At 56.9% G+C, this 25,046-nt stretch overlaps 1 protein-coding gene across 6 annotated transcripts in view; it reads left to right on the forward strand.

Moving 5' to 3' along the window:
• The window catches only part of PTK2 (protein tyrosine kinase 2), a 148,552-nt gene that overhangs the window by 116,822 nt on the left and 6,684 nt on the right, over positions 1–25,046 (forward strand). For 5 of the 6 annotated variants that reach the window (XM_053661086.1, XM_037166682.2, XM_053661085.1 and 2 more), the window contains 5 exons: positions 5,290–5,401; positions 11,027–11,113; positions 13,051–13,188; positions 16,178–16,309; positions 23,700–23,762. In XM_053661086.1, the coding sequence (XP_053517061.1) occupies positions 5,290–5,401; positions 11,027–11,113; positions 13,051–13,188; positions 16,178–16,309; positions 23,700–23,762 (532 nt within the window). The remainder of the gene's footprint in view (positions 1–5,289; positions 5,402–11,026; positions 11,114–13,050; positions 13,189–16,177; positions 16,310–23,699; positions 23,763–25,046) is intronic. The other variant, XM_053661084.1, reaches the window with a different exon arrangement.

The following is a 25,046-nucleotide window of genomic DNA, read 5'->3' on the forward strand; positions in this document are numbered from 1 at the left end:
TTTTTCCGAACTTAAATGCGGTCCCTGCACTGTCTTCTGACCTCTGCTACTTCTCAGGAAAAGTCACTGGCCTGTCACACCCTGTCCCTCTGTGTGCAGCCTGTGCTTGCCTCTGGCCGCCATGGTTCTCTCTTTACTTTGGGTTTCTGCGGTTTAAGATGTGCTTAGGTGTGGTTTCATTTATACTGATCAAACTTGAGGTTCACGGAACCTCTTTTTTAGTTTTTTTAAATTCTTTTAAGAAAATATTTTTATTTATTTTTATAGAGAGGGGAAGGGAGGGAGGAAGAGAGGGAGAGACACAATGTGTGATTGCCTCTCACACGCCCCCTACTGGGGACCTGGCCCGCAACCCAGGCTTGTGCCCTGACTGGGAATTGAGCCAGTGACCCTTTGGTTCTCAGGCCCGCGCTCAGTCCACTGAGCCACACCAACCAGGGCAGGTTTACTGAACCTCTTGAATCTGTAGACATGTTTTGATCACTATATGTATGTTCAGGTATTTTTTCCTGCTCGATTTTCTCTTTTCTAAAATTTCAGTTCCTTGTATGTTAAACCTTTTGAGCGAGCCCTTAAGGATTATCTTCAAGTTTCCTGGCTTTTCTGTCATCTCCACCCTGCCGGCCATTCAGTCCCGTAGAGCAGGGGTGTCCAACTCATTTTCACTGGCGACCACAGCAGCCTCGAGGTTGCCTTCAGAGGGCCAAGTGTGACTTCAGGACCGTGTAGATGTAACTCTTCCTCGACAGTTGAGTGAGCGCTCAGTGCTGCCGCCGGGTAGCAACGAGGTGCCGGGCCGATAGAACAGTGTGGGGGGCCTTGTGTCTGCACCTGCGCTGTGGACATTCAGTCTCAGATGTGGCAGTTTGTGTTTGTCTCCTCTTTACAGTTTCCGTTTTGCTGCTGACATTTTCTATCTTCTCATTAATTACAAACCATTTTTTCTTTATGTTCTTAAGTATAACAACTCTTTAAAGTCCTCGCCTGCTAATTCCAACTCCTGAGTCACCTTTGGAGTCACCTCCTTTAGACTTTTTCCCTCTTGAGTGTGAGTCACATGCTGCCTTTTTATTATTTTTTTTAATTGAGTAATTTTAGATCGTCCTGAACATTGTGAGCCTGGATTCAGTTATATTCCACTGAAGAGCGGGTGGCCGGCTGGTTGATTTTAGCGGGTAGTGCCCTTGGCTGACCTCATACGGAAGACTCTCTCTCCATGCGGTGGGCAGTATCACAACTCAAATCAGCTGTGTTTGCCTGAGCTGGGCTTCTTGGAACCTGCCTTCTATGTGTCTGCCTGCGGGTCATCTGGTCATTTGGGCAGAATTTGTACTTGGATTGGAGGAATCCTGTCCTCAGCTCTCTTGTTCCTGAGTGTCCCCCGTCACTTCCCACTACTTGTGGTGACTCAAACGCAGGTGCTGGTTCTTCAAACCAGCAAGACTGGGGCCTGCTGCCGCCTGGTGGCCGTCAGGACGTGCCCCCTCCCTATGCTATTGCCTTCTTCTAGCCTCGGCACCCCCAGACTCGGGCTTCTGTGGGTGGCTCTCCGGCCCTCGCAGAACTGTTTCTTAGGCCCATGGTTGCTGCGTGCAGGAGGTGGTCATGCTGGAGCTACTTGAAGTTCTCAGAAATACAAAGAAGTCACCATCTGGAAGTAAGAGTTTATTAGAAATCACTTTCTAAAAAATTTTAATAAAGTGCATTATTTTCTACAGTCTCAGATGAGTCATAAGCAAAGGGGAAAGTGGTTTTGGCGGGTTTGTGACACTAAGGGCTCAGCCCGCTGTGCCAGATGGTCGCAGGAGGAGGCAGGGTGCACCCCGTTGCGTGGCTGTGGCCCTGAAAACTGGACAACCAGTTCCAAATACCCCAAGCCCCCTCACTCAAGCCCCCGCCACCCTATTCTCTGCAGAGACCCCAGTCTGTGCTGTTGCGGAAAGGTCACTTGCATTCCTTTGTGGTGAGGCAGTGCTGGGTGACTGGGAGATCGCATTTCAAAACCGAGATTCCCGTGCACTTGCCAAAACAAGCTCTTTCCCTCTTGGCTTTTTGCCCTTCCAGTTCCTTGCTGCGTTTCTCTGGGTGTTTTCCAGATGAGCCCAAGTAGCTATGGACCAGACTGAGCTTTAGGTCCAAAGCAAATGTTGTGATGTCACCATAAAATTATGGTGAAGGTATCAGAGTCCAATCTCTACAAAAAACTTTTCCAAGCAAGTTCTATTTAAAAGAAGAAGTGTGTTTTAGTTTCAAAGAAAAGAATAGCAGTATAGTTACTCTCGGGAAAATCGCTACAGAAGTGAGACAGGAGGAAGCCTCATTTTTCTAGCCGTCTGGAAGGCAGTTGAGAGCACAGCGCTCACTTGCGTTTGCTCCAGTGTTCCGTCCCCTCACACGCTTTGTTCCTCCATCCGAACCAGCACCGGACGACGGCATCCTCCCTGCCAGTGGGGGCACGAGGCGAGCCAGGCCAGACTGCTGCGGCCACGCCCCTCGCCCAGCCCTGCCCCTGGGACCACACAGCCGCTACCCTCCCTCAGCCTCCTGGCCCTCCTCCCCACTGACCTCCGCCTGTGCTGGAGGCTCGTTTTCCTGTCCGAGCTCAGTCCTGGGAACGAGAGACCTGTGGGACCAGTGTCTTGCTGTCCGTGAAAACACCTTACAAGTGGGATAGCACTGCATTGCTCCGGAGCGGAAATTCAACACTGCAGCTCCGAACACACGCCAAGGCCATGAGCCAGGGTTCCCAGGGGGCACTGCACGCAGGCTGAGAGAGGACGTCAGAGCAGCCTTAGGGCTTTGTGTGTCCTTTTACTCTGAGTTGACTTCTCGGGTGACTTCTGTGGAAGCTAGGGACGTGAAACGGCAAATGGAGTGCTCCCTTCTCCTCGTCACAATTCCCGCCCTGGACAGGCCCCGTGCGTCCACGAGGACGTGGTTGTCATGCCTTCTGGTGTTTGCTCGTGAGGACCCTTAGCGCTGGCTGTTCCATCTGCTTGCGAGTCTGAGACTCAGAAGCAGAGCAGGAGGGCTCCTTGCCAGGTCACATTAGGCAACCCAGCACTTTGAATGGAATGCATTGCTGCTAAAAATATTGTAGTTTGGGAAAATATGTTTAAATTTGACCTCCTTGACACTGCACATTCTAGCTCATTGCCCTGAGATCTTCAGCAGCGGAAAGAGAACGGTTCAGAAAGGTCTCTGTGCATCCTCACTCCGTCGGTGCAGTGGGCTTCCCGTTGTGAAAACACACAGGCTCTGGGTTCCTTACAGTCCCAGTCACTCTGAGCAATGAATTACGGTTTCCTGGAAGCATCTTGCTGTGTTATATTTGGTATAATGGTATGCTGAGATGGAAGGAACTCGCTTCCTGGTTATCACTGCGTTTTTGGGGCACACAACTGGCCTGTTCAGTAGAGGAAATGTTGAGGTGACTGTCAAGCAGATGCCACATGGCTGACGAGCAGTGGGGCCAAGGGTGGGTCGCAGGGAAGCCGAGTGTCTGCGCAGGTGGGGATGGGTGAGGGGGGTGGGCAGCAGTGCAGGACTGGGGCCCAGGGGAAAGCCCAGCAGCGGCCCGGCCCCTCACGTGCCCTCTGTGGAGGGTTTTGTGGGGCACGGTGACCTCGAGGCCAGGGTGGGCCCCTTCGCAGAACAACCCAGGAGGGCCCCGTCGGCCCCAGGCAGCCTGTTCACAGAGGAGGCCCTGCCACCTGAGTGTGCCACATGTGGCATGCTCACCGTTTGCAGGGGAACAAGAGGGCTTTTCACTTGATTTTTTCCCCTTGATTTTTGTGGGCTTTTCAGTTGTTTTAAACTGCGCTGTCTGGAAATCCAGATTCAGGATCCGTTATTTATTTTGGGGGTCAGGTATTGAGAGAGGGCCCCAGAAGTCCTGATTGGGGCCCAGTCCTTCTGGAGGGGACAGGCTGGCGCTGTGGGCAGGGGACCTGCGTGCCGATGGTGGCGTGCTCCTCAGCTCACCATCGCAAGTTGCGCAGACTCGGGCCCGGGGGCTGTGCTGTCCCCGCCTGTGAGGGTGGCTGGCAAGTTGCCGCCTCAGCCTGGCGTCCAGCAAACAGACGTTGCCAAGCACCCCAACAAGAGCCACGGTTGGCCCGGGCCCAGGGACCGCTGGCAGCACATGCGCCTTGCCCTCCGCAGGTGGGGGGACACACTGCATTCTTACGTGTCATTAAAAGTCCTGCGTTGCCTCTCATCACGCTTGTCTCTCTGGAGCACGAGGAAAATCAAAATCCTATTTTGTGGAGAGGTGGAATCTTTCACTGAGATGAGAAACGTTCCCTTTCCTTTGAAAGAAAAAGAGGCCCCCATCTCCAGTGCCGGTTTGCCTGCTCAGGGCAGCCGCCAAGTGAGTGTGCCTGCATCTCCCAGCCCGGCCGGTCAGGGGCTGTGTGAGCTGGGCTGTGGGGGCGCTCGTGCTGGCCTCTGCTCAGGCAGGCACGTCTACTAGAAACAGCCGAGCACATTTCCCAGATTAGAGCGGGTGCTGCCGCTGACCTCACTCCCATGAGTAATTCTGGGTGGTTATTCACTGCGTTCCGCCAGGAGGCTCGGCACTGGACAGGCTTCCTCCTCAGAGCTCAGACTGCAGGCGTGCGGGGAGGAGCAGGCTGCCCTGGTGGGACGAGTGTCTGGGCCCCGCCGCTGCTGAGCCCAGGGGTCCGGGCGCTGTGGGCAGTGAGCAGAGGCTGGCTGGGCGGCCTTCGGGGCAGTTTCTGGGCGGCCGACAGCCAGGCCCAGGACGCCGCCCAGCTGGCTCGGAGGAGTGTGGGGTGCAGCAGCCCTGAGTAGTCGAGAGGCGGTAAGTAGGGCGCTGCTGCTAAGAGCAGCCGGGGTTTCCAGAAACAGAGTGGGTACTGCTTGCTGTGCATTTCCTTGTGTCTTGAGTGAAGAGTGCTAGGGAGGATGCAAGGAGAAAGACGCGATTTAGGGAGGTGGTTAGCCAGAGGGCTGACCCGCCCCTCTGAGTGCTCAGTCTGGAGGAGTCTATCCCGGGATGCGTCTGTGCCGGGTGGGGCGCCGTGGGCGGCTCCGCTCCCAGCACACGTGGGCACACACCTGCCCGGGCATGTTTCTGATCTCCCAGGACTTCCGAGGGCCTCACAGCTGTCCTCTGCCCTGCGGCTGAGCTGCAGCCTGCTGCCTGGACCCAGCTCCTCTCCTGTCCTTTTATGAAGAGTCCCTTTGTCACCCTCGGAGGTTGGGGGGCCTGGCATGTACTGCTGCCCCGGCGGTGGCCCCTGAAACCATGTGTTGTCTCTCTAGCGCGGTCCTGGAGGAGGAGAAGCTGCAGCACGAGGAGCGCCTGCGGATGGAGTCCAGACGGCAGGTCGCGGTGTCCTGGGACTCTGGCGGGTCCGACGAAGCGCCGCCCAAGGTAGTGGAGGCCCCGCCCCGGCCGGCACCCCTCCCCCTGGGGCTTCTGGTGCTGGCAGCTGCTGTCTGAGGGGGTGGTCCTTGGCATGGTGGGTTAACCCCAGCTCGGGGTTCCTGTTTGCTCCCTGCTGGCGTGCAGCACTTCCCATCATTTGCTGATCTGCATCTCAGCTGTAGACCGTTGCAAACCCAGAGGACTGGCCTTGTTAGATGTGATCACGAAGTGCTCTTCCCGGTCTCCTGTCTCCTTCCCTCCCCTCCCCCACAGCAGCAGGCTGGGGCCAGGGGGACTGAGCCTCTGGCCTGCATGGGGCGGCTTTTCCTTTGTTGGTCATCAGGGATCTGCCCAAGGTCAAGTCAAGGTTAAAACAAGAGAGGGGCTAAAACTAGGTTGTGAGTGCTTTCCATTTTGCTTTGTGTCAAATGAGTCGATTCCACCTGACCCTGTTATTTTGGGTTTGCTTTGGTTTTTGATAGAGTCTCTACTTGCCTGCAGCTGCTGGCTGGGGCATTGGTGTGGGGCCCGGGCAGCATCCTCAGGCCTTGCTCGCCTGCTCCCTTCACACCTGCCTCCACTCAGCCCGTGCCCGCTGCCCCCCTTGCTGTGCCGGGGTTTGTGCCAAGCCGGCCCTCGACCCTCTCCTCAGACGAGAACTCTTCACGCATCTGTCACTTCTGACAGGTGGGCGTTTTCTCGCATGGGCTTAGTTGCTGTGAGTGATGCAGTTCAGATCATTTTCTGGGAAGCAAAGAGACAATAGGCTTTTCTGCAGTTAATAATTTTTTGCTATTTTTGATATATGATTGCCTAAAACACATTAAGACTCTCTGACAGTCCTTTATTTCACTTTCCTTTTGAAAATGTTCCAAAAATCTGTCAGTACCCTTTGGACATTACACCTGCATTTTTCTCCACGGTGCCTGAGAGCTTCTCCTTTCTTGGTCGGTGTTCTAACCTGTGCGACAGTGAGACTGTCCCCCTGGTGACGTGAGGACAGGGGCCTGGCACCGTTTTTCAGAGTTTCAGGGGGAGGGGCTCCACAGTCCAGCCTCAGCAGAGGGGAGAACCCCAGGCCACGTCACCTGTCCAGTGGGTGTCCCTGGGAGTAAGTTAGGATGGAGCCAGTGTCACAAAAAGCCCCTCTTACCTGCAGAACGGCTGTGAGCCCCCGCCCCAGTGCCGGAGGCCCAACCCTCGTGCACACACGTGTGCCGGTTTGAGCAGCTGCACTGGGGCAGGGCGGGGGGTTCCTAGTTCCTCTCGGGGTCTGCCCCGACCAGCCTCGCTCTCCTCCTCTGTGAAATGGGGGTGCCGCTTTCCCCGAGGGGGTACCCTCGCCCTTTGTTCAGTCACGGCAGGTGGGCTCCTACTCCTGTGGACCCCCAAACTCAAAGCAGTGCAGGACCTTTTCCATCTCCGTGCTCCTTTGTGTGTCAGGCTGTAGGCTTTTTATGATTTCCAATTGACTGAATTCTGAAAGCTACAGCATTAGCTTTGTGGGGAGGTGGTTAGACTGTTCTTACTTTGTTTCAGAGTCCAGAGAAGAGTTCTGCTTACATTTGTAAATATCCTGGGTTTTTTTGAGATGTTTTCAAAGCACGTGTTTTAGATTCTTTTCTATAATCAGAGATTGTTCTGCCTCTTAAAACGGTGTCAGCCAGACCAGCCTCCTGCCATTACAGTTCAAAGGGAACGGATGCCCCTTCGTTTGTGAGGGCCTCGGCCGGTGTCACCTGCGCAGACAGTTGAGAATCCAGTGACTGTGAACCCCAAAGGAGGAAAATGTTCGTTCCCTGACCCTCAGAGACAAAGCTTAGCAGAGCTGGATGAAGTTGTAGCAGCTATAGCATCGTGGGGTCCGTGTGCAGACGCTGGGGCATGACAGGCAGGTCGCTGCGAGCTCCTCGCCCTCGGGGCCCAGGCCGTGGCCGCTTCTCCCGGCCCTTTGTCTTCCTGGCCGCCACGCGCCAGGGTGGAAGTGCAGCCAAGCGTCCAGCCCGCATCTCCTCTGCGTGAGGTGGGCCCCCTCACCATCCGCCTCTGCTGTCTCGGGGCAGCACAGTCCTGCTGTGACGCCCGCAGTCCACGTCGGGTCTCCAGCTTCGGTGGGTGCGTTCTGTGCACTAAGGGGTCACACTTACTTATTGGCAAAAACATTATAACCTCGAAGCTGATTATTAAAAATAGGTTACGGAGCTCGTCACAGTAACTTGCAGACCTGTGCCTGAGAAGAGCCCAGTGCGGGCAGCATCCCATTCAGGGCTCACTCACTCCTGCAGGAGGTCTTGGAGGTCCCCACAGAACCTTGGGGTAAAAACACCGCTGGAGGGCAGTTTCTGGCATGTGACTGTTGGGGCTGGGGGGTAGGGGGCACCCTGAGGTCAAAGCCTGTTTCAGAGTCATGTTAAGACACCCTTGGCCTTGTGCACTGCCGATGCTAGCAGCCACGTGGCAGGTGTGGCAGTGGAGGAAACACTATCACCTGGACACAGGTCACACAGCTGCACAGACTTTACTGATCACTCCAGCTCCATCCTCACCCAGGGAGGGAAAGAGGCCAGTCTGCTTGAGCGAACTCGAGGAAGGAAGCAGGAAGTCCACGCATGGCCCTTCGCCACACCCAGACCCCGTGGGGTGTCTTGGGAAGGCACTGCAGGGGGCCGGGCTGAGGCTGGAGACCAGTGTCACTAGAGAGCAGGGCTGGCGGCTGTGCTGTGGTGGTTCACAGCTGCCTGTTGGGCAGGCGTTTTCTCAGACAAGACAGAGAAGAGGAGGCTGTCTCATGAAGGAGTGAGAACAGCTGGTAGTGTTTGTTGCCAGTGACCAAATATGCGTTTTCAACTAAGAATTTGAATTTTGAAAAGCTGGTGTCCATCACCTTGATAGTTTTCCGATTCTTGGACTTTTCTGTTGAGCGCAGGGTGATAGTCGCAGGTGTGATCGTTTTTCACACCCTACACTGAAATGTGTGGATGCTGGAAAGATCCACCACTTCCAAATGAAGAGTGCAAGATGCCAGCCAGTTGCATGGGGGACAGGTCATTCACAGTCCAGGAGAGAGTGGGGCTCGATGGCACTGATGACTGAGCGGCTCCTGAGTCCACGTGGCAAGTGACCTTCAGAAACCACTACTGCTGAGTGTGGCTGCGTTATCAAAAAGCAGCGTCCACGGTTGTACCAAGGAACCATTAAAACGCCCTCCCTTTTCCACCTGCGCAGCTGTGAGTGGCTGGACTGTCGTGCTCCGCTTGGGGGAGGGGGGCAGAGCCAGGCGCAAGAGCGCGCTGGTGGCAAAGGCCGGCCCTCGCCGGCTTCTCTTCTCTTTTCTTTTTGAAAACGATAGTGTTTTTTAAAACACGTGACTAGTTCGTTATTTTTCAGTGTCTATTTTAATCTCTGAGTGTTGGTAGAAATATTCCAGATAACAGCCTTTGGGGTCCTGGGTAACGTTTGAGAATGTAGTGCGGCCCTGAGAGCAGCTGCCTCGGACCCAGCACCCCATTTGTGTAGCGAAGTTGCTGATGCCCCATCCCCAGCCTGACCTGCAGGGGCGCCTCAGCACCCTGGTGCTCTCACGGCGCAGCTCCTGCGGGGCCTGCCAGCGCTGCAGCAGAGGTTGCAGTCACCGGGGCAGCGCCGTGCACACCCGTGTCACGTGCACGGCTGCAGGGGGGCCCAAGGCCACAGTGGAGCGTCGTCTCGGTGGTCTCGTGATGTGGTTTTCTAGAATAAGGAAAAATGTTGGTGAAGTTCAGACAGAACACAGTAAAATTATCCCTGGTATGCACAGCAGTTGCTGTTGTGGAGTGTTCAGTGCGGACGCACTGTGTAACCTGTTGTGGTCACGTGTCAGACGAAGCCTTGGGTTCTGGCTCCAGCACTTGCTGGCTGTGCCTCCCACGTGCAGCGTGGAGGCGCACGGCACTGTGTGCTGCCTTCCTCTCAGATGCCCCAGGGCCACCGGGAGCACTGCCATCCACGGAGGACCGCAGGCCTGGGCGGCCCCCGTCTGTCCTTCCCCCGCTGTGGCAGGAAGGCACCAGCAGCCCCGTCCACTGCCCAGTGTGCCCGGCGTGTCCGTGCCGGCCCTGACTTTGAGGAGAGGGGCCGTGGTCCTGCGAGACACTTCGATGCCTCTGCGGGAGCCATTCTCAGGAGGCCTTGACCTGTGTTACCTCTTCCACACTCGGGACGGCCCCGTGCCCACTCTGTCACCAAGACTGTGGTGGCAGGAAGTCGTGGACTGGCCTCCTGTTTGTGGAGAACGAAGCAGAACTGTTCTGGCAGCACATCTGTGCCCTCCACAGCTGTAACTTTTGACTTGAACCTGCCCTCCTTTGAAGAATTGGAGTCCCTAGGTGTCATGTGCAGACTTCACCACTCTGGTCGGCGCCGTTGTGGTTTCCTGGGACGTGGAGAGTAGGGGGGTGTCGTGGCCCACAGACTCTGGAGCCATTTCCGGCACACGGACGGGGAACCTAACTCAAGTGATGCCTGGGTCCGTCCAGGACCACGTGTGGTCACTAGGGCCTCGGTCCATCTCCTGTCGCCCCGATTCCAGTTTGGAGAGTTGAGGGTTTCCACTTGGTGCGTTGGCTTGCCCTCTGTTTCAGACCAAGTGCTCCTTCGCTGCGAGCGTCAGATTCAGGTGACTCACAGGCAGAGTTCTGGTAACTTCCAGTTCCCGTAGCACCACTCCCGCTGTACAGACGAGGGAGCGGAGGCCAGTCGCCCTGCCAGCACGCGGCTGCGCACACATCCCGGTCTGAGTCCCCGATGCACAGCGGTGTCGAGAGCCTCTCCGCGCCTGAGCCCCAGCCACTGGCAGAACCTCTCGGGGCCGATCCAGGCTTTGCCGCTGCTGTGGGAGGGCATTTGTCACTTGGTTGTCAGGTTCCAGAAGTTCTTACGTGTCCTGTGAGAGATGGTTTGCAAGTATTTTCTTTCATTCTGCCTCATTGTTTCACTTGCCTGGTGGTGTCATTTGCAACACTAAAGCTTTTAATTTTGATCAAGTGCAGTTTATTATCTTTTTTAAAAGATTTTACTTATTTTTAGAGAGAGAGGAAGGAAAGGACAAAAGGAGAGAAACACCAGTGTGTGGTTGCCTCTCGTGCACCCCCCACTGGGGACCTGGCTTGCAATCCAGGCACGTGCCCTGACTGGGAACTGAACCGGCGACCCTTTAGTCTACAGGCTGGTCCACTGAGCCACACCTGCCAGGGCAAAGTACAGTTTATCTTTCTTTTTTCTCTTTTGTTGCTTGAGCTCTTGGTGTTGTAACCAAGAAACCACTCTCCGGCCCAGAGGTTTGCCCTGTGATTTCTGTTAAGAGTTCCGCAGTTTCAGCTCTTAGCCTCAGAGCAGCGGTGCTTCGGGCCGACTTCTGTGCGTGCTGCGGGGAAGGTGTCGACTTCATTTTTCACCTGTGGGTATTTGATAGTCCTAGCATTATTGGTTGAAAAGATGAGTTCTAACCCCACTGAAATGTCATGATACCCTTCAGCATCCTTTCCAACTAAGCTCTTTTAGAGAGAGCTCTTTTTCTGTTATTTTCAATAAAATGTAGATTTAGCACAACGATCAGAATGCTTCTTCAGGTGACGCCTGTCCATCTGTCCGCAGCCCAGCAGGCCTGGCTACCCAAGCCCACGGTCCAGCGAAGGCTTCTACCCGAGCCCGCAGCACGCGGTGCAGACCAACCACTACCAGGTACACTGGGCCTCCCACACAGCTGGGGGTGGGAGGCACACTGCGCGCGCGCGTGTGTGTGTGTGTGCGCGCGCGCGCGCAGGGCTGGGCAAGCAGGAAGCTAGGGAGTGGTCAGCCTCGTCAGGTCCAAGGCAGTGTGGGGCCGGCATCCATACACAGAGGGGAGAGGCCAGGAGAGTGTCCCGTGGCCCGCAGCTCCGGGCCTGCCCTCTTCCTCCCTCCCGCTCTGGTCCAGCGCAGGATCAAGTGGGCACGTGCTCTGCAGCGGGGACGTGCAGCTGGGCAGTGCTCCTGGAAGCCGAGAAGAAGGGTCAGAAGTGCCTCAGAGCCAGGCCACCTGCTGTGGGGACAAGCCTAGGTGTCAGCCTGACAGACAGTGGCCCTGCCCCATGGAAACGATAGTCTCTGAGAGGGCAGGGCCAGAGCCCAGCCAGTGACTGTCCGCCCTTGTTCCCGAGGGTGGGCATCAGCTTCCCTGGGGGCACAGCACGTCAGAGCCCACGGGTGCAGAGCAGGAGCCGCGCTCCAGTCTCGCTGAGAGAGAGCCTGGCGGCAGGGAAGGCAGAAGCCCCAGGTCCACGCCCCAGGGCGGGTGCCGTCCATGGCCCTTTCTTGCCCTGGGGCTCCGGGGCTGATTTGTTCCCGGCGTCCGCAGTGCCTAGAACAGGGTGGAGAGTGGAGCTCAGCGAGCAGGTTGCAGTGCTTCCTTCGATCGTCCTGTGAACGGGCCCAGTGCAGGAAGCTCCCCTGGGGACGCCATGTTCCTTTTCAGCCCGAACTGCACTTGGGGTCCTGTCCTGGGCTGGGCCTCGGCAGGAAGCCGCCTTGGGTCACTCGAAATCTCTCTGTGGTGAAAATTCCTAAAAGTTCTTTGGCAGTAATATGTCTTTTCTGACCAAATATAGTAGTGGTATAGCATTTTATGTTTAGCAGAATTTTTTATTATTAAATGTTTCCATTCCAGTAAACTGTGAGAACTCTCTGCGTGTCTTACTTGGCAGCTTATTGATTCCGTGTCATCAGGGCGGAGCTCTGGCATAAATCAGTGCCTGCAGACCTGGCAGTTACACAGCCTCTGCCCGAGGGGGTGTGGCTGCCGCCTGGCTGCTCTGCATCTCATTAAAGACTGAAAGCCAGCCAGGCCCTCGTATCTGCCCAGTGAATCCTGGGAGCAGGCTCGGGAGTCTGGCTCCATCTCTCCCTCCCCAGGGGAGGGTGCTTAGAGAAAGGCCTCTCGGTTGCCTCTGTTGTGGCGCTTTCCTCCACGTCCGGCTGCCTGGCTCCTGTCCGGCTTGGTTGTCACTGTCAGCACTTGGGGACAGACCTCTCCCCCCACCAGCCCTTGCTCCTCGGGGGACAGATGTTTGGGGGGTTGTCTGGTGGGCTGGACAGGGCGGGGTTCCAGAGCATTGTGGGGTGCCACCAGATGTGTGGCCTTCTGCTGCCTTCACCCCCGGCGTGTGGTAAGTGTGAGGTTCCGAAGTGGGTGACCGCTGTCCAGGGCATGTGTGTGTTAGGTGTCCGACGCAGCTCCCACGGAGAATGCCCGTGGGCCCTCCTCCGCATTTCCGGGCTCGCGACCTGCCCCTCCACCTTCAAGCCAACATGCAATGCTGGACCTCTCGGGTGGGGCTTCAGTGGTCACGTCTCCCCCTCACCTCTCTTGCTCCCCTCTTGCACTTTGTCAGGGACCTCGTGGTCACATCGGGTCCAGTCAGGTAGTTCAGGGTTGTCTCCCATCTCAGGGTTCCCCACGTAGACTCCACCTGCGAGGTCCCTTTGCCATGTCAGGTGCCATCGTCACAGGTGCTGGGGACATGTGACCATCATTGGGGCCATTCCATCTCTGTCATCTTAGTCACCTCCCCTCCATGGGGAGAGGAGAACTGTGCAGAACCCACCGTGGCGGCTTGTGACTGACACTTACCCGTCTGCAGGTCTCTGGCTACCCTGGCTCACACGGCGTCCCCCCCATGGCCGGCAGCATGTTCCCGGGGCAGGTGTCTCTGCTGGACCAGACGGACTCGTGGAATCACCGGCCACAGGAGATGCCGATGTGGCAGCCTGGAGTGGAGGTAAATCGGGCGTCCCTAGGCTGTGTTAGCTGACCAGGCTTTGCCCAAGGTACCGGGATTTCTTTTCTTTTTTTTTAATCATTTAAAAAAATTTTTTTTATTGATTATGCTGTTACAGTTGTTCTATTCCCCCCCCTTCATTCCCCTCCACCCTACCCCCCGTCCCCACCATTACCCCCCTTTAGTTTATGTCCATGTGTCTCAAGTTCTTTAGATTCTGTATTTCCCATGCTATTCTTGCCCCCCCATCTATTTTCTATATACTGTCTATGCTACTTATTTTCTGTACCTTCTCCCCCCTTCTACTCCCACTCCCCTGTTGCTAACCCTCCTTGAGATCTTCATTTCTATGTTTCCACTCCTGATCTAGCTGTCCTTTTAGTTTGCTTTTGTTTTAGGTGTGGTTGTTAATAACTGTGAGTTTGTCGTCCTTTCACTGTTCGTGTTTCTTTAACTTCTTTTTCTTAGATAAGTCCCTTTAACATTTCATATAATAAGGGCTTGGTGATGATGAACTCCTTGAATTTGATCTTATCTGAGAAGCACTCTATCTGTCCTTCCATTCTAAATGCAAGTTTTGCTGGATAGAGCAATCTTGGTTGTAGGTCTTTGGATTTCATGACTTGGAATACCTCTTTCCAGCCCCTTCTTGCCTGTAAGGTCTCTTTTGAGAAATCTGCTGACAGTCTGATGGGGACTCCTTCGTAGGTGTCTGTCCCCTTAGCTCTTGCTGCTTCTAGGATTCTCTCCTTCATTTTAATCTTGGCTAATGTAATGATGATGTGCCTTGGTGTGTTCCTTCTTGGGTCCAACTTCTTTGGTACTCTCTGAGCTTCCTGGATTTCCTGGAAGTCTATTTCCTTTGCCAGATTGGGGAAATTCTCCTTTATTATTTGTTCAAATAAGTTTTCCACTGGTGGCTGTTCCTTTACCCCTTCTGGTACGCTATAATTTGGATGTTGGAGCGTTTAAAGATGTCCTGGAGGTTCCTAAGCCTCTCCTCATTTCTTTGAATTCTTGCTTCTTGACTCTTTTCTGTTTGGCCATTATTTGCTTTCTTCTGGTCCACTCCATTGATTTGAGTCCCAGTTTCCTTTTCATTGCTATTGGTTTCCTGTGCAATTCCATTCATTTCTATTAGTTTCGCCTTCATATATTTGTCTAATTTGTGGCTATAATCAACCAGTTCTGTGAGGATCCTGATCACCAGTGTTTTAAACTGTGCGTCTGAGAGTTTTGCTATTTCTTCATCGCTTAGATTTATAGGCTCTGGGGCTTTGAGATTTTCTTGAGCCATTTTTGGTCTGTTTGCACCCTTTAAGTGTGAGTAGCGGAGCCTTGGACTCCCAGGTCACTGGGTTGTGATGCTGTATGTGGGGGTGTGGTTAGAGCTGGGAAATGGCGGCCCCCTCTGCTGTTCCGTGCCGCTGGGTGAGGAGCAGAGGCTTAGGTAGTTCACCTGGGCCGGGCCACTCAGAGTCGCTGGGTTATGACGCTGTATGTGGAGGCGGGGTCAGAGCAAGGAAATGGCGGTGCCCTCCCGGCCGCTTGCCGCGGGGACCGGTTGGGTCCCGCTCCAATCGCCCACTCCCTCGCTTGTCTATCTGTGCACCAATGTGCGACCACAGTCAACCCGCAGCCCTGCTCCCTCGCTGTTTCCCCGAGGTCGCTCGCTCAGTCGCTCACTTGGTCCAACCCTGCGCCTGGATTCCGCGCGCCTGAGCCGTCTGACCGAGTTTTCCTGTGCAACCCCGCTCCACCAGCTGCTGGTTTCTCCCTTTACCGGTCAGGCTGAAGAATTTGTTGTTGACAGACTTCCGAAAAGTTCAATCTTCTGTGTTTTGGCTGTGTTTTCTGTTGCTAATATTTAGTTGTCTCTAAACTTGGTTGTGTGAGAAGGCACGGCACATCCACCTATGCCTCCATCTTGGCGGAAGTCGGTACCGGGATTTCTAACTCCTACTCCTTCTTGATATTGGTGGCCTGATTTTCACATCAGGATACTCCATTCACTCAAATGCTTCCTGGTTCTATGAGTCTCTTGTTGAGTTGGTCAAAAAGTTCACTTGTGTTTTTTGTAAGATGGCTCTAGTAGCAGTTACAGCGTCTTTAACTTTATCTAAAGCAATTTTATTAGATTGTATTGTGACAGCCATCATATCAGAGAGTATTTAAAAAAACATAAAAATGAGTGAATTTTTTTGTAGCCATTTTAATATTGAAGATGGAAGGGAGTACACAACATTTTCAGCACACCATGCTTTATTATTTCGAGGAAGGTAAAAACGCAACTGAAATGTGAAAACATTGGTGCAATGTGTGGAGACGGTGCTGTGACTGATCGGACATGTCAAAGTGGTTGCAGACTTTCGTGCTGGAGATTTCTCATTGGACGATGCTCCACTGACGGGTAGACCAGTTGAAGTTGATAGTGATTGAATCGAGATATTAATTGAGGACGATCCATGTTAAACCATGTGGGAGGTAGCCAACATACTCAAAATACTGTTCTTGGTGAAAAGGAAAATGTCTAATTTTCATGGAAAAAACCACGTGGACTTTCTGGCCAGTGCAACACTGAAGGAGCAGAGACGTGGCCACCACTGGCCCACCCACTGGGAAGAGGACCCTGGCAGCACTAGAACTGGTGTGTGCCCGAGGCGGCAGTGGGGACAGGCAGTGGGGCCTGCTGTCAGCCCCGCCGTGTCTGTCTCTCGTGTGGGTCCTCCTGCTGCACCCCCACCTGTGTCCATGGGTCACTCGGCCCGGCGGCACCTTTGCACGTGCGTCAGACCCGCCTGCGGAGGCGAGTGGGGGGCGCACTTCATAAAGGTGCCCGGCACGTGCAGCCTCGCCGCTTCTGGCAAAGGGGCTCCCAGAGGCAGTGCGGGGCCTCGTTTCCGTGCCCAGTCGCTGCGTCTTTTGCAAACGCGGAGGAAAGGAAGCATCATAAGCAGGCCCCAGAGCAGCCGTGCTGTTTCTCCCACAGGAGCCCACCGCGCGGGACCTGCGAGGCATCGGGCAGGCGCTGCCGGCACACCTGATGGAGGAGCGGCTGATCCGGCAGCAGCAGGAGATGGAGGAAGACCAGCGCTGGCTGGAGAAGGAGGAGAGGTTCCTGGTAATGGTGGCCGGGAAGCGCGCTGCCCCTCGGGCCCTGCTGCAGTCTGTTGTCAGGGTCACCCTTTCCCCAGTGGCAGAGCCAGTTCTGCGTCTGGTTCCGACACCTCGTAGTCGTACGGGGTGTGCTGCTCTTGAACTCGCTCGTCACATACGTCTGAGCTGTCACTGGGGCCCTTGGGCTCAGAGGTGTGAGCGTCTTTGTGGTTTCTGTGTCACCACTGTCACCTCCACGTCAGGGTGTAACTCGTGGCCGGGACCCAGGGCTGGCCTTCCAGTGGGCCTCTCGCCCACGCTGAGTGGCAGGCCCTGCCTGCATGTGTGGGCTTGCGGCTGGGATATGCCTTTCTTGGCAACTTATGTTGGTGCCCCTCAGAAGTCCTCTGGGGACAGAGAGGAAGTGGTGAGACAGAGCAGCCTCTGTTGTCACTTGGCCCAAGCCCTTTGGAATCGTGGCCCCACTGCCACACACTTCTGCGCCCTCCGCTTCAGCCTCAGAGCCCCACCCACACGGCCAGTTCAGTCTTCCTAAAGCTGCCATCAAAGGGGCATCGTGGCTGAGCAGAGGCCGGTCTCACCCTGCTTCCACAAAACCTGGGGTGGGCAGCCTTCCCGGGGGGTCCAAGCAGTCACTCGTGCTTGGGCTCAGTCGGGGCTCCTCCAGGCCGAGGGATCAGATTCCGGTGTGGGCAGACACGGCCCCGCTCCTGGCCGCCTGGCGTCTCCAGGCCTCCAGGTGTCCAGCAGCACGCAGTGTCACCGACGGTGGTTTCGAGCTGTGTTCTGCGGGAGTCACCAGCAGGGGGTTCTGATTTCACTCTCTGCGTGTGGCTACGTTTTTCATGCTCTGCTTTAGAATCCCCGGAAGCTCTTGTCTACTGGTTTCATTAGGAAAGGCCAGGGCCTCAAGGCAGGTGACCTGGGACTGGCCTCGGCAGCTGGCTGGCCTGGTGTGCACACACCTGTGAGCTTAGAAATGGGTCACCTGAGGCGGGAGCTGGTTCTCACCTTTGGTTTTTCAGGCCTGCAGACCTCACACCCCAGGCTCAGCTCACTGCCAGACAGGTCTGGTGCGCACCTCTGCGGGGCACGCCCTGGTTGCGGTCAGCAGCCAGGAGGACGCGCAGCACCACTGTCTGCCCACCACTGCCTGCGCACCTCTCACGCGTAGATCATTCGGCCTGCGCAGCCGCCTGGCGCCCTTTGTCTGGACCTTGGGTGCTGTGGCCTCGGAACCCCGTTCTTCTCAGTTCGGAGAGCTGGTGTCACACGGCACGTGTGCTGCGCCTATCTCAGTGGCGTCCCAATGCTGAAGCGCCCGTGTTCCAACAGCAGAGTGCACACGTGCACAAACAGGCACGCAGTGGGTCTCACTTCAAGTTCAGGTCAGGTCTGCCATGAAACTGGTTTGCTTCAAGTGTAAAAAAGTAAAATAAAAGTCATGGTTCAGGGCTTCTCGGAGTTTGGAAGCCAGCATTAGGGAACACAAACCTGTCCCTTTGCTGTCTCACTTTAGAGATGCGGAAGCAGGTTCCCCAGTCAGTGGGGCTGATCTGGGAGTCAGCCTGCCGCCCACCCCAGGGTTCGTGGCCCTGACCGCGTGGCTGCCCACCTCTGGTGTGTGCTGGAGGCTGCCACTCACAGGTGGTATTCCCCGCGCTGCCAGTGTGCTCTCCGCTCTGTGCGCAGTCACGGTCATTGTGATTGATGGGCATCAGAGCGACTCGCTCCGGGAACACAGGCTGCACTCTGCCAGAGTTCTGAACCAGCCAGTTCAATTACGGCGTGTCTCGGATGGTAAGGCAAGCTGGAAAAACATGGTTACTACGTACCGGGTGAATCGTTTGGGTGTTCTGTCGGTTCTAAGAATACCGCTGCCCTGAGTCTTCCCCTTCTTGTCCAGACAGCCGGTTTTGCACACCGACTTGTGTTTTACAGAGTAAGTGTTCCAAACTCTTTAAACTGTGTGCAGTCCCATTTGAACAAAGGGTGCCTCTGAGTGTGTGGGACGGCACTATGCCCAGGCCGTGACCAAGGTCTGCCAGTGCCTGGGGGTCAGGAGGGGGGAGAGTCCAGATAGCGTTGGAGCCAAGGCTTCAAGACAGAGTGGAATTTGCCAGACAGACAGGCTCAGGAAAGAGGCAGCGGGCGGTGGGCACAGCGGGTGTGGTGGTGGGGTCAGCAGACTGCTCTCAGACCCTGCCCAGTGTGACCAGAGCTCACTGGGGGAGGGCGATGGCATGTCTTCTCGGTGTCGGCTCCAGGCTGCGTCTGTCCTGCAGGCTGCTCTGTGTGCCAGGTTTTCCCGTCCCTGAGACTGTACGTGCATGCAGTAGGCTGCCCTGGGAGCCAAGCAGTGTGGCCTCCTCGGTGCCCCTGTCTCCTGGCTCAGAGGAGGGCCCCCTTGGAGTTTTCCCAACCTCCCTGTTTCCCCCGAGTCACTATGACCGTGTCTCTGAGCATGTGTCCCCTTCCCTGTCACGCTGCTGCCCAGTTGTGCAGAGTGTCCCGTCACGGACAGACCCGCGTCTCCTTTGCATGGATCTCTTTGCCGTGTGCTTCTGTGTGTGCGTGTGCGGCGGTTTTGGGGGAGCCACCTTGCATTTCAGTGTTTATCACATGAGCTCTTCCTGCCTGAGTTCCTTGGATTTTCCGATCGTGCAGTTTCGCTCTGTTGGCATTTTCTGCCTTTATTTCCGTGTTAGTTAGGACCTTGGGCTTTTCTCCTGAAGCAGCTCTGGCCGACTTTTGTACTAAACAGATCCTCGCCTGCTCTTCCTGTTTGTTTCCAAAGATGTTGTCTGTAAGAGTTTTCTCCGTCAGTACGATCTGTGTAATCTTGCCTGTACGTTGTAAATATATTGCATTTTCTTTCTTTAAAGAAAAGTTTACAAGGCTTCACATCAGCGTTTTGCTTGGTTTACCCTAGTCCTGCATCCCCACAGTGAGTCCCCACTTGGTCCTGAGTAATCGTCCCTTCCAGGCCGTGGTTGGTGTTGTGTGTGGTGTCTCGCTGGGATTTAGAATTGACGTTCATCCGTGAGAATGATTTGCTCGTGGGCTTCAGGGTCAGCACAGCACTGGTTTCCCGGCAGGGCTCGTGTGGCCACTGCCCCCGCTGATTCGGGCCCCCGTTAGGTGGGTGTTGCAGGTGGAGGGCTGAGAGCCGCTGCCAGTGTGAGGACTGGGGGTGAGTTGCAACCACAGGGAGGGTTCTAGAACCCCAGTTTGACCCTGCTGCTCTCCGACCTGGTGTCTGCTGTGGCTGCACAGGAGGGCCAGTCCAGCCTTCACCCCAGCCCCCCTTTCTTCCTGTGCTCCCTGGTTGGCCCCAGACTGTGATGGGGCAGGTGGGGAGACTGGGCATGAGAGGGGAGGGCTGCGCCACCAAAGGAAAGAGGGCCAGCCCCAGAAGACTCCTCAGCCCCTGGGGAAGAACATTCCAGGGAGAGGGCAGCAGAGTGCAAGGGCCCGGAGTAAGCTGGGGAGGAGTCAAGTGCATCCAAGGATCGTGAGACAGCCAATAGGGGCCAGAGCACAGCCCAGGCTGGGGACAGACCACACACAGGCCCCAGCAGGTGGGGGAGGTGGCGGCCTGCACCTGGCTGGCAGGGAGCCTCCCCTCCAGCTCTTCTTTGTAAGATGCATTACAAGGCAGAGCCTGGACTTGGGAGAACTCAAATCCTCACTGTCAAGACCCTACCTAAGTTGTTCTATCCCCGCACGCTCTAAACTCTCACTGGGAACTAAGTGCAGCGCCTGCACTGAAATAGCACAGCGCCTCTGCACGACCGACGTGTGGGCCGTGGCTGGGGGCAGGGAGGGCTGTCATCGCACCTGCATCTGAGCTCCCTTGCTGCCGGGAGCCGCACTGGGGAGGATCTGGGACCCTCGGTCATACGGCTTCGTGTGACACCAAGCCCCACAGACAGTCCTGACCAAAAGCTGACGGAACGGACAGAATGACAGGTCAGCTACTGCCACAGGGATGCTGTAGAGGAGCCCCGAGGGGCTGCTCAAGAGCCGAGGTCCTTCCGTTGGGCCAACTCATTATAAAGAAGCCTTCCTTCAATCCCGTTAGTGGTTAGCCCACGGGCCGTGTTGTGTCCCGATGCCCTGAGTTCCCTGTGGGGCAGAACCTGCTACCTTTGGGGCAGGGCGCTGCTCCAGCTGGCAGGGAGGGGCAGGCTCCGGTGCGGTCCGAGCACCGTGCACCTGCTGCTCCGGTTCAAGAGTAAACCTCACTTCCTAGGAAGAGGACATGCTCAAAAATACATACAGTGTGCCCATCCGGCTCTTTTATTACGAACGTCAACAGACTTGGAGCTGTATTTTGCGTTGCTCTAAGACAGAAATTTCTGTTCTGTCTTATCATGGCCTGGTAACAGGGCGTTCCCACCCTACCCCGGTGCTCGGGCTGGGCGGGGCAGGAGCAGTGCTGCCCTCATTGACATCCGTCCCGCAGCCTGGGAAAAGGCATCGGTTTCGACTCGAACAGTAATTCTTAGGTGGCTTTTTCAGCCGTATTTTCCAGACTGTGTCTGATGGATCAGACTCAGCAGCGGTTTATCGAGCCTGCTGTTTCTCGGACCTCAGTAGCCGTGTGGCTGCTGTTGCTAACAGTGACCCTGCCTCTCACTGAGGCGTGTGGTGAGCCAGGCCCCTGTGTCCGTCTGTCGATCAGCACACGGCCTTAGAGTGGCGGCCCTGCCAGGTCACACGGCCGGGACCCACGGCGCCTGAGCGCGGTGGGGGGCCACTCCCTCCTCCTCTCCCCAGACACCTCGAGCCCCTGGGCTGGGTGCCGGCGGCCCTGAGCAGAACCCCAGTGTATTTCAAGGACTTTCTTTTCTGTTCGGGACAACTCACAGTTAACTCTGTCACTCATTTTTATTACTGTGCACACAGCAGCTCTCTGACATTAGCTGTACCAAACACAGGGCTGGAGATGCCAAGGAGGCCTATCTCGACAAAGCCGGCTTTGTGTCTGAGGCGGAAATGAGCCGTCCTTGGGCCGTTTTCCCTCTCCCGGCACCCGGAGACAGCCCGTCCGCCGGTCACTGTGCCCCGGCATCTCAGACAGTGCCGTGCTCAGAGGAGGCGGAGTGGCGTGGTCGCGCCCACTCATGGGGGCTTGTCCACAGCAGCTTCCTTGTGGCCACAGTCCACTCACCCCGACAGAGGGACGCTGCCCAGCCCCCGCTTGAGCAGATGGTCGCCACCTGGCATGGGAACATGGGCTGCACACGAGGGCGCACGTCGGAGTCCATTTACGTGGAGTTCACACGGTCGTTTACTCACAAGCTTGTTCTGACCTGGGTTGTGTGCTAGGCAGGTTTACATGTGTGTGAAAACAGGTTGAGCTTTCCACTGGCCATCGCACACGTCGCTGCGTGCATTGCACCTAAGTGAAGAGTAGAGGAGGCCTGAGGGGGAGGCGGCCGGAGAGCCCCAGACGCGCCCGTGATGCACCCGTGTGGGTCCGCAGCTCCAGACGGCCACGCTTCATCTCAGAGCGGCCTGCACGGGGGTCAGGGCCCTTGAGCTTCACCCAGCAGCTCACCTTGCTGGTCACGGCCCAGCCCCCTTTCTCCGACGGGCTGCCTGACTCTGTCCTCCGTTCCGGCAGCTGTCTGTGCTGCTGGGGTGAGGCTCAGGCGCCCCACCCTGGGACCAGGGGACATCCTGTGACAGGCCTTTCTCATTTACAGTTGACATCCTGCCTTTGGGAAAGTGTAACTGAGGGAGTCTCGGTGGCCAGTGAAAGTGAACCCTTTCACATGATGTACAGGGGAACGAGATAGGTAATTGGTGTGAATCGTTACTGTAAGCAGGCAGTGAACCTGAGTTGCTTTCACTGAAGCAAAAAGTAAAGAAAACGCCTTTGGCAGATGGTGGTGCCGGCTCATTGTCAGTGTGAGCTGGTCACACATGGCGACAGCGTGTTGCCTCAGATGGCTGGTCTGCCTTTATGAGAGCCAGGGGCCCTCTCTCGCACGGAGGTGCTCCTTCCGCGCCGCGCTGTGCCAGGCCCTGGGGAGGCCATGTCCTGGGGGAGGAGGTGGGTGTGCGGTGAGGGTGGTCAGGGCACAGGTAGTCCTGTCCTGCGGGGCGTCTTTCCCCCCCCCCCCGTCTGTCCATCCTTGCTGCCGTGGTTGTGGAGAGCTGGTGGGAAGCAGGCCGCCTTGGCCTCTGTCCTCGAGCTGAGCGCCCCACGAGAAGAAACAGAAGTATTCTACGGTGTGGGGCGGCAGGGGCAGGGGCGCCCAGCACAGCCCGGGGCAGTTTGTGCACTGAACCGACCGGCCCCCTGATAGCCCGGGGGACTGCCCGGGGGACTGCCCGAGGGGCTGCCCGGGGGGCTGGGAGAGGAAATGCCTGCCCTCCTGACCGGTCTTGGGGTGTCTGCAGGCACTGGGAGGCTTCTCCCCAGAGCTTTCCAAATGTCGGAGCCCTCTGACCCAGCACCCGCCGCCCATCCTGGGGAGATGGCCGGAGGTGTGGTGGGATAGGCGCACAGAGGCATCACCCAGGGCCCAGGTGCTGAACGAACAGTGGGCGTGTTTACTTCTTGTGACCCTGCACATGGCGGTGACTCAGTCACGCTGACCCACTTACTCCTCACGAACAAGCCGGGGCAGTGGGCCCTGTCTCTGCCCCGCTCGGAGCCTGTGTGGGTCAGGACGCCCTTGTGCTGCGGTGAGCTGAGCAGCCTCCCCCTACCGTCCCCCCAGCTCCACTGCACAACATCCCAGGAGGGCCGGACGCTCCGTGAGTGGTTTCACTCCTGCCCACACGCAAATTCAAGTGAAGAGCGAGGCGAGGCTCAGAGGCCCATTCTCCATCACCCACCCGGTGCCGTGGCCGCGTCCTGGAGCCTGCCCCTGGGGCTGCACAGACAGGTCGGGCAGCAGGACACCCCTGCCTAGGCAGGGAGCTGTCAGAGCCTGATCGTAGGGCCTGAGGAGGGGTGGCCACTGTGTGGTCCCCGTGATGGGCAGCACCAACCTGCCTTCTTTATTCTGGGGCTAGTGGAACTCACGCACTCTTTGTTCTGTTCCCCCCAGAGTTCTCCGGCAGGCTTCTGTGTTCCGGGTGCTTTGGGGGACGCGGTTCTGGTACCTGGGCCGTGGCCGCCTCGGCCGGGTGGCTGGGCACAGGCAGCCGTCCTCTGGGAGCAGGCAGGGGTGCGGCTGCTCTGTTCGGTCTCGGGTGGGGGTCTCCTTGGTGAGGGGGAGCCTCTCCAGCCGCTGGCCAGAGAGGTGGGGGGGGCTCCGATCACGTTCACGGAGCGCGTGGGCTTTGCTGGGGTTATGACCTCTGGGTTTTGAGAGTTTTTCTGAAACTGGCTCTTTTAGCTCTGATGCCCTTTGATTCTGTTTCCACTTCAGAAACCTGACGTGCGGCTCTCGAGAGGCAGCATGGACCGGGAGGACGGGAGTCTCCAGGGCCCGGTGAGCAGTGCCGCATTCTCGCCGTACGCAGACTGATGTTTCATGTCCACTGTGCGGGTGTGGTGTTGCGAACACGCCCTCCACCTGGGGCGGTGCTGTTTCAGTCCCCGCCCAGTTCTGGCCGGACACATGGACACAGCGGGTTCCCACCCCAGCTCCGTCCTCTCCGAGTGAGCTGGACTCTGCCCTGGAGAAGTGTGTGTGTGAATCTAGTCCTGGTGCACTGGAGCGAGTCTGTGCGTTCTCATACTCACTGCGTGAATGAGTGTGCGTCCTACTTACCCTCGGAGGTCTCACAGTGGGAACGTCTGGAACCTGCCTGCTATGTGGCTACACACATCTTCTCGGTCAGACTTTTTCTTTCTGCGTGTTGTCAGGGGAAACGCCTAACGTGCTCTTTAAAGAGCTAGTTCAGGTTAATCTGAATAGACGGAAAGCCTGTGAGGACCCCAGCAGGGACAGAGGCCCCGGTGGAAAGGGCCTCACTCCCGCCGGGGTGCAGGCCGCCTGTTCACCTGCAGACGCACACTCGTGCGTGCGTGAGCCCGTCGTCACCCGGGCCCATGAGCCGTGGGGGTGCCCCGCCAGCTGCTCTCCCTTCCGAGTGGGGATGCCCTGCGGCCATTGTGGTCCCCGGGAAACGTGCTCACGGGCCAGTGTGCTCCGCAGGCGGCAGGGGCCGAGTTGTCACAGCCCCTCGAGGTGATTAGGTGAGCGCTGTCAGCCTCAGTGTACCCACGGGCAGACCGGAGCCCGGACCGCTGAGTGGTCCTCCAAGGCGGCTGCACCCACGAGGCAGTGCCCATCCGGGGCCCAGCTACGGAGCTGCCCACCTAGCGCAGCACCTCGGACAGACTCTGCGGAACGAGTCCCCAGCGTCCCGGCCAGTGGAGCCTTCCTTTTGCCCGAGTACCAGCCAGGAAGTCTGTGCTTGGAGCCATTGAGCACGAGCACTGGGCCAGTCAACTCAGCACAGCCACGCCCGCTCTCACTGTCTGGGCCGGGCTCCCCACCGTCCCACCCTTGCTCCCTGCTCTGCAGCCCGGACTTCGCCAACCCTCGGCCTGGCCCTCCCAGGGCTTGTCTTCCAGGTTCCTTCTTAGCTCCCTCCCCTCGGGTCTGCTCAGAGATCACCTTCCCGAAAGGCCTGACCTTCCCACTTGAAATCACACTTTTGGGTCGGCCCCCTCTCTGTCTTCACTGGGCGCAGCCTGCTTGCAGACACATGACGCACCATTGTTCACTGCTCACTACACCCCTCCTTTGGTGCATGCCAGCGGCGTG

The sequence above is a fragment of the Artibeus jamaicensis genome, unplaced genomic scaffold (assembly GCF_021234435.1).
Source record: "Artibeus jamaicensis isolate MK-2021 breed Jamaican fruit bat unplaced genomic scaffold, CSHL_Jam_final scaffold_916, whole genome shotgun sequence".
Lineage (NCBI taxonomy): Eukaryota > Metazoa > Chordata > Mammalia > Chiroptera > Phyllostomidae > Artibeus > Artibeus jamaicensis.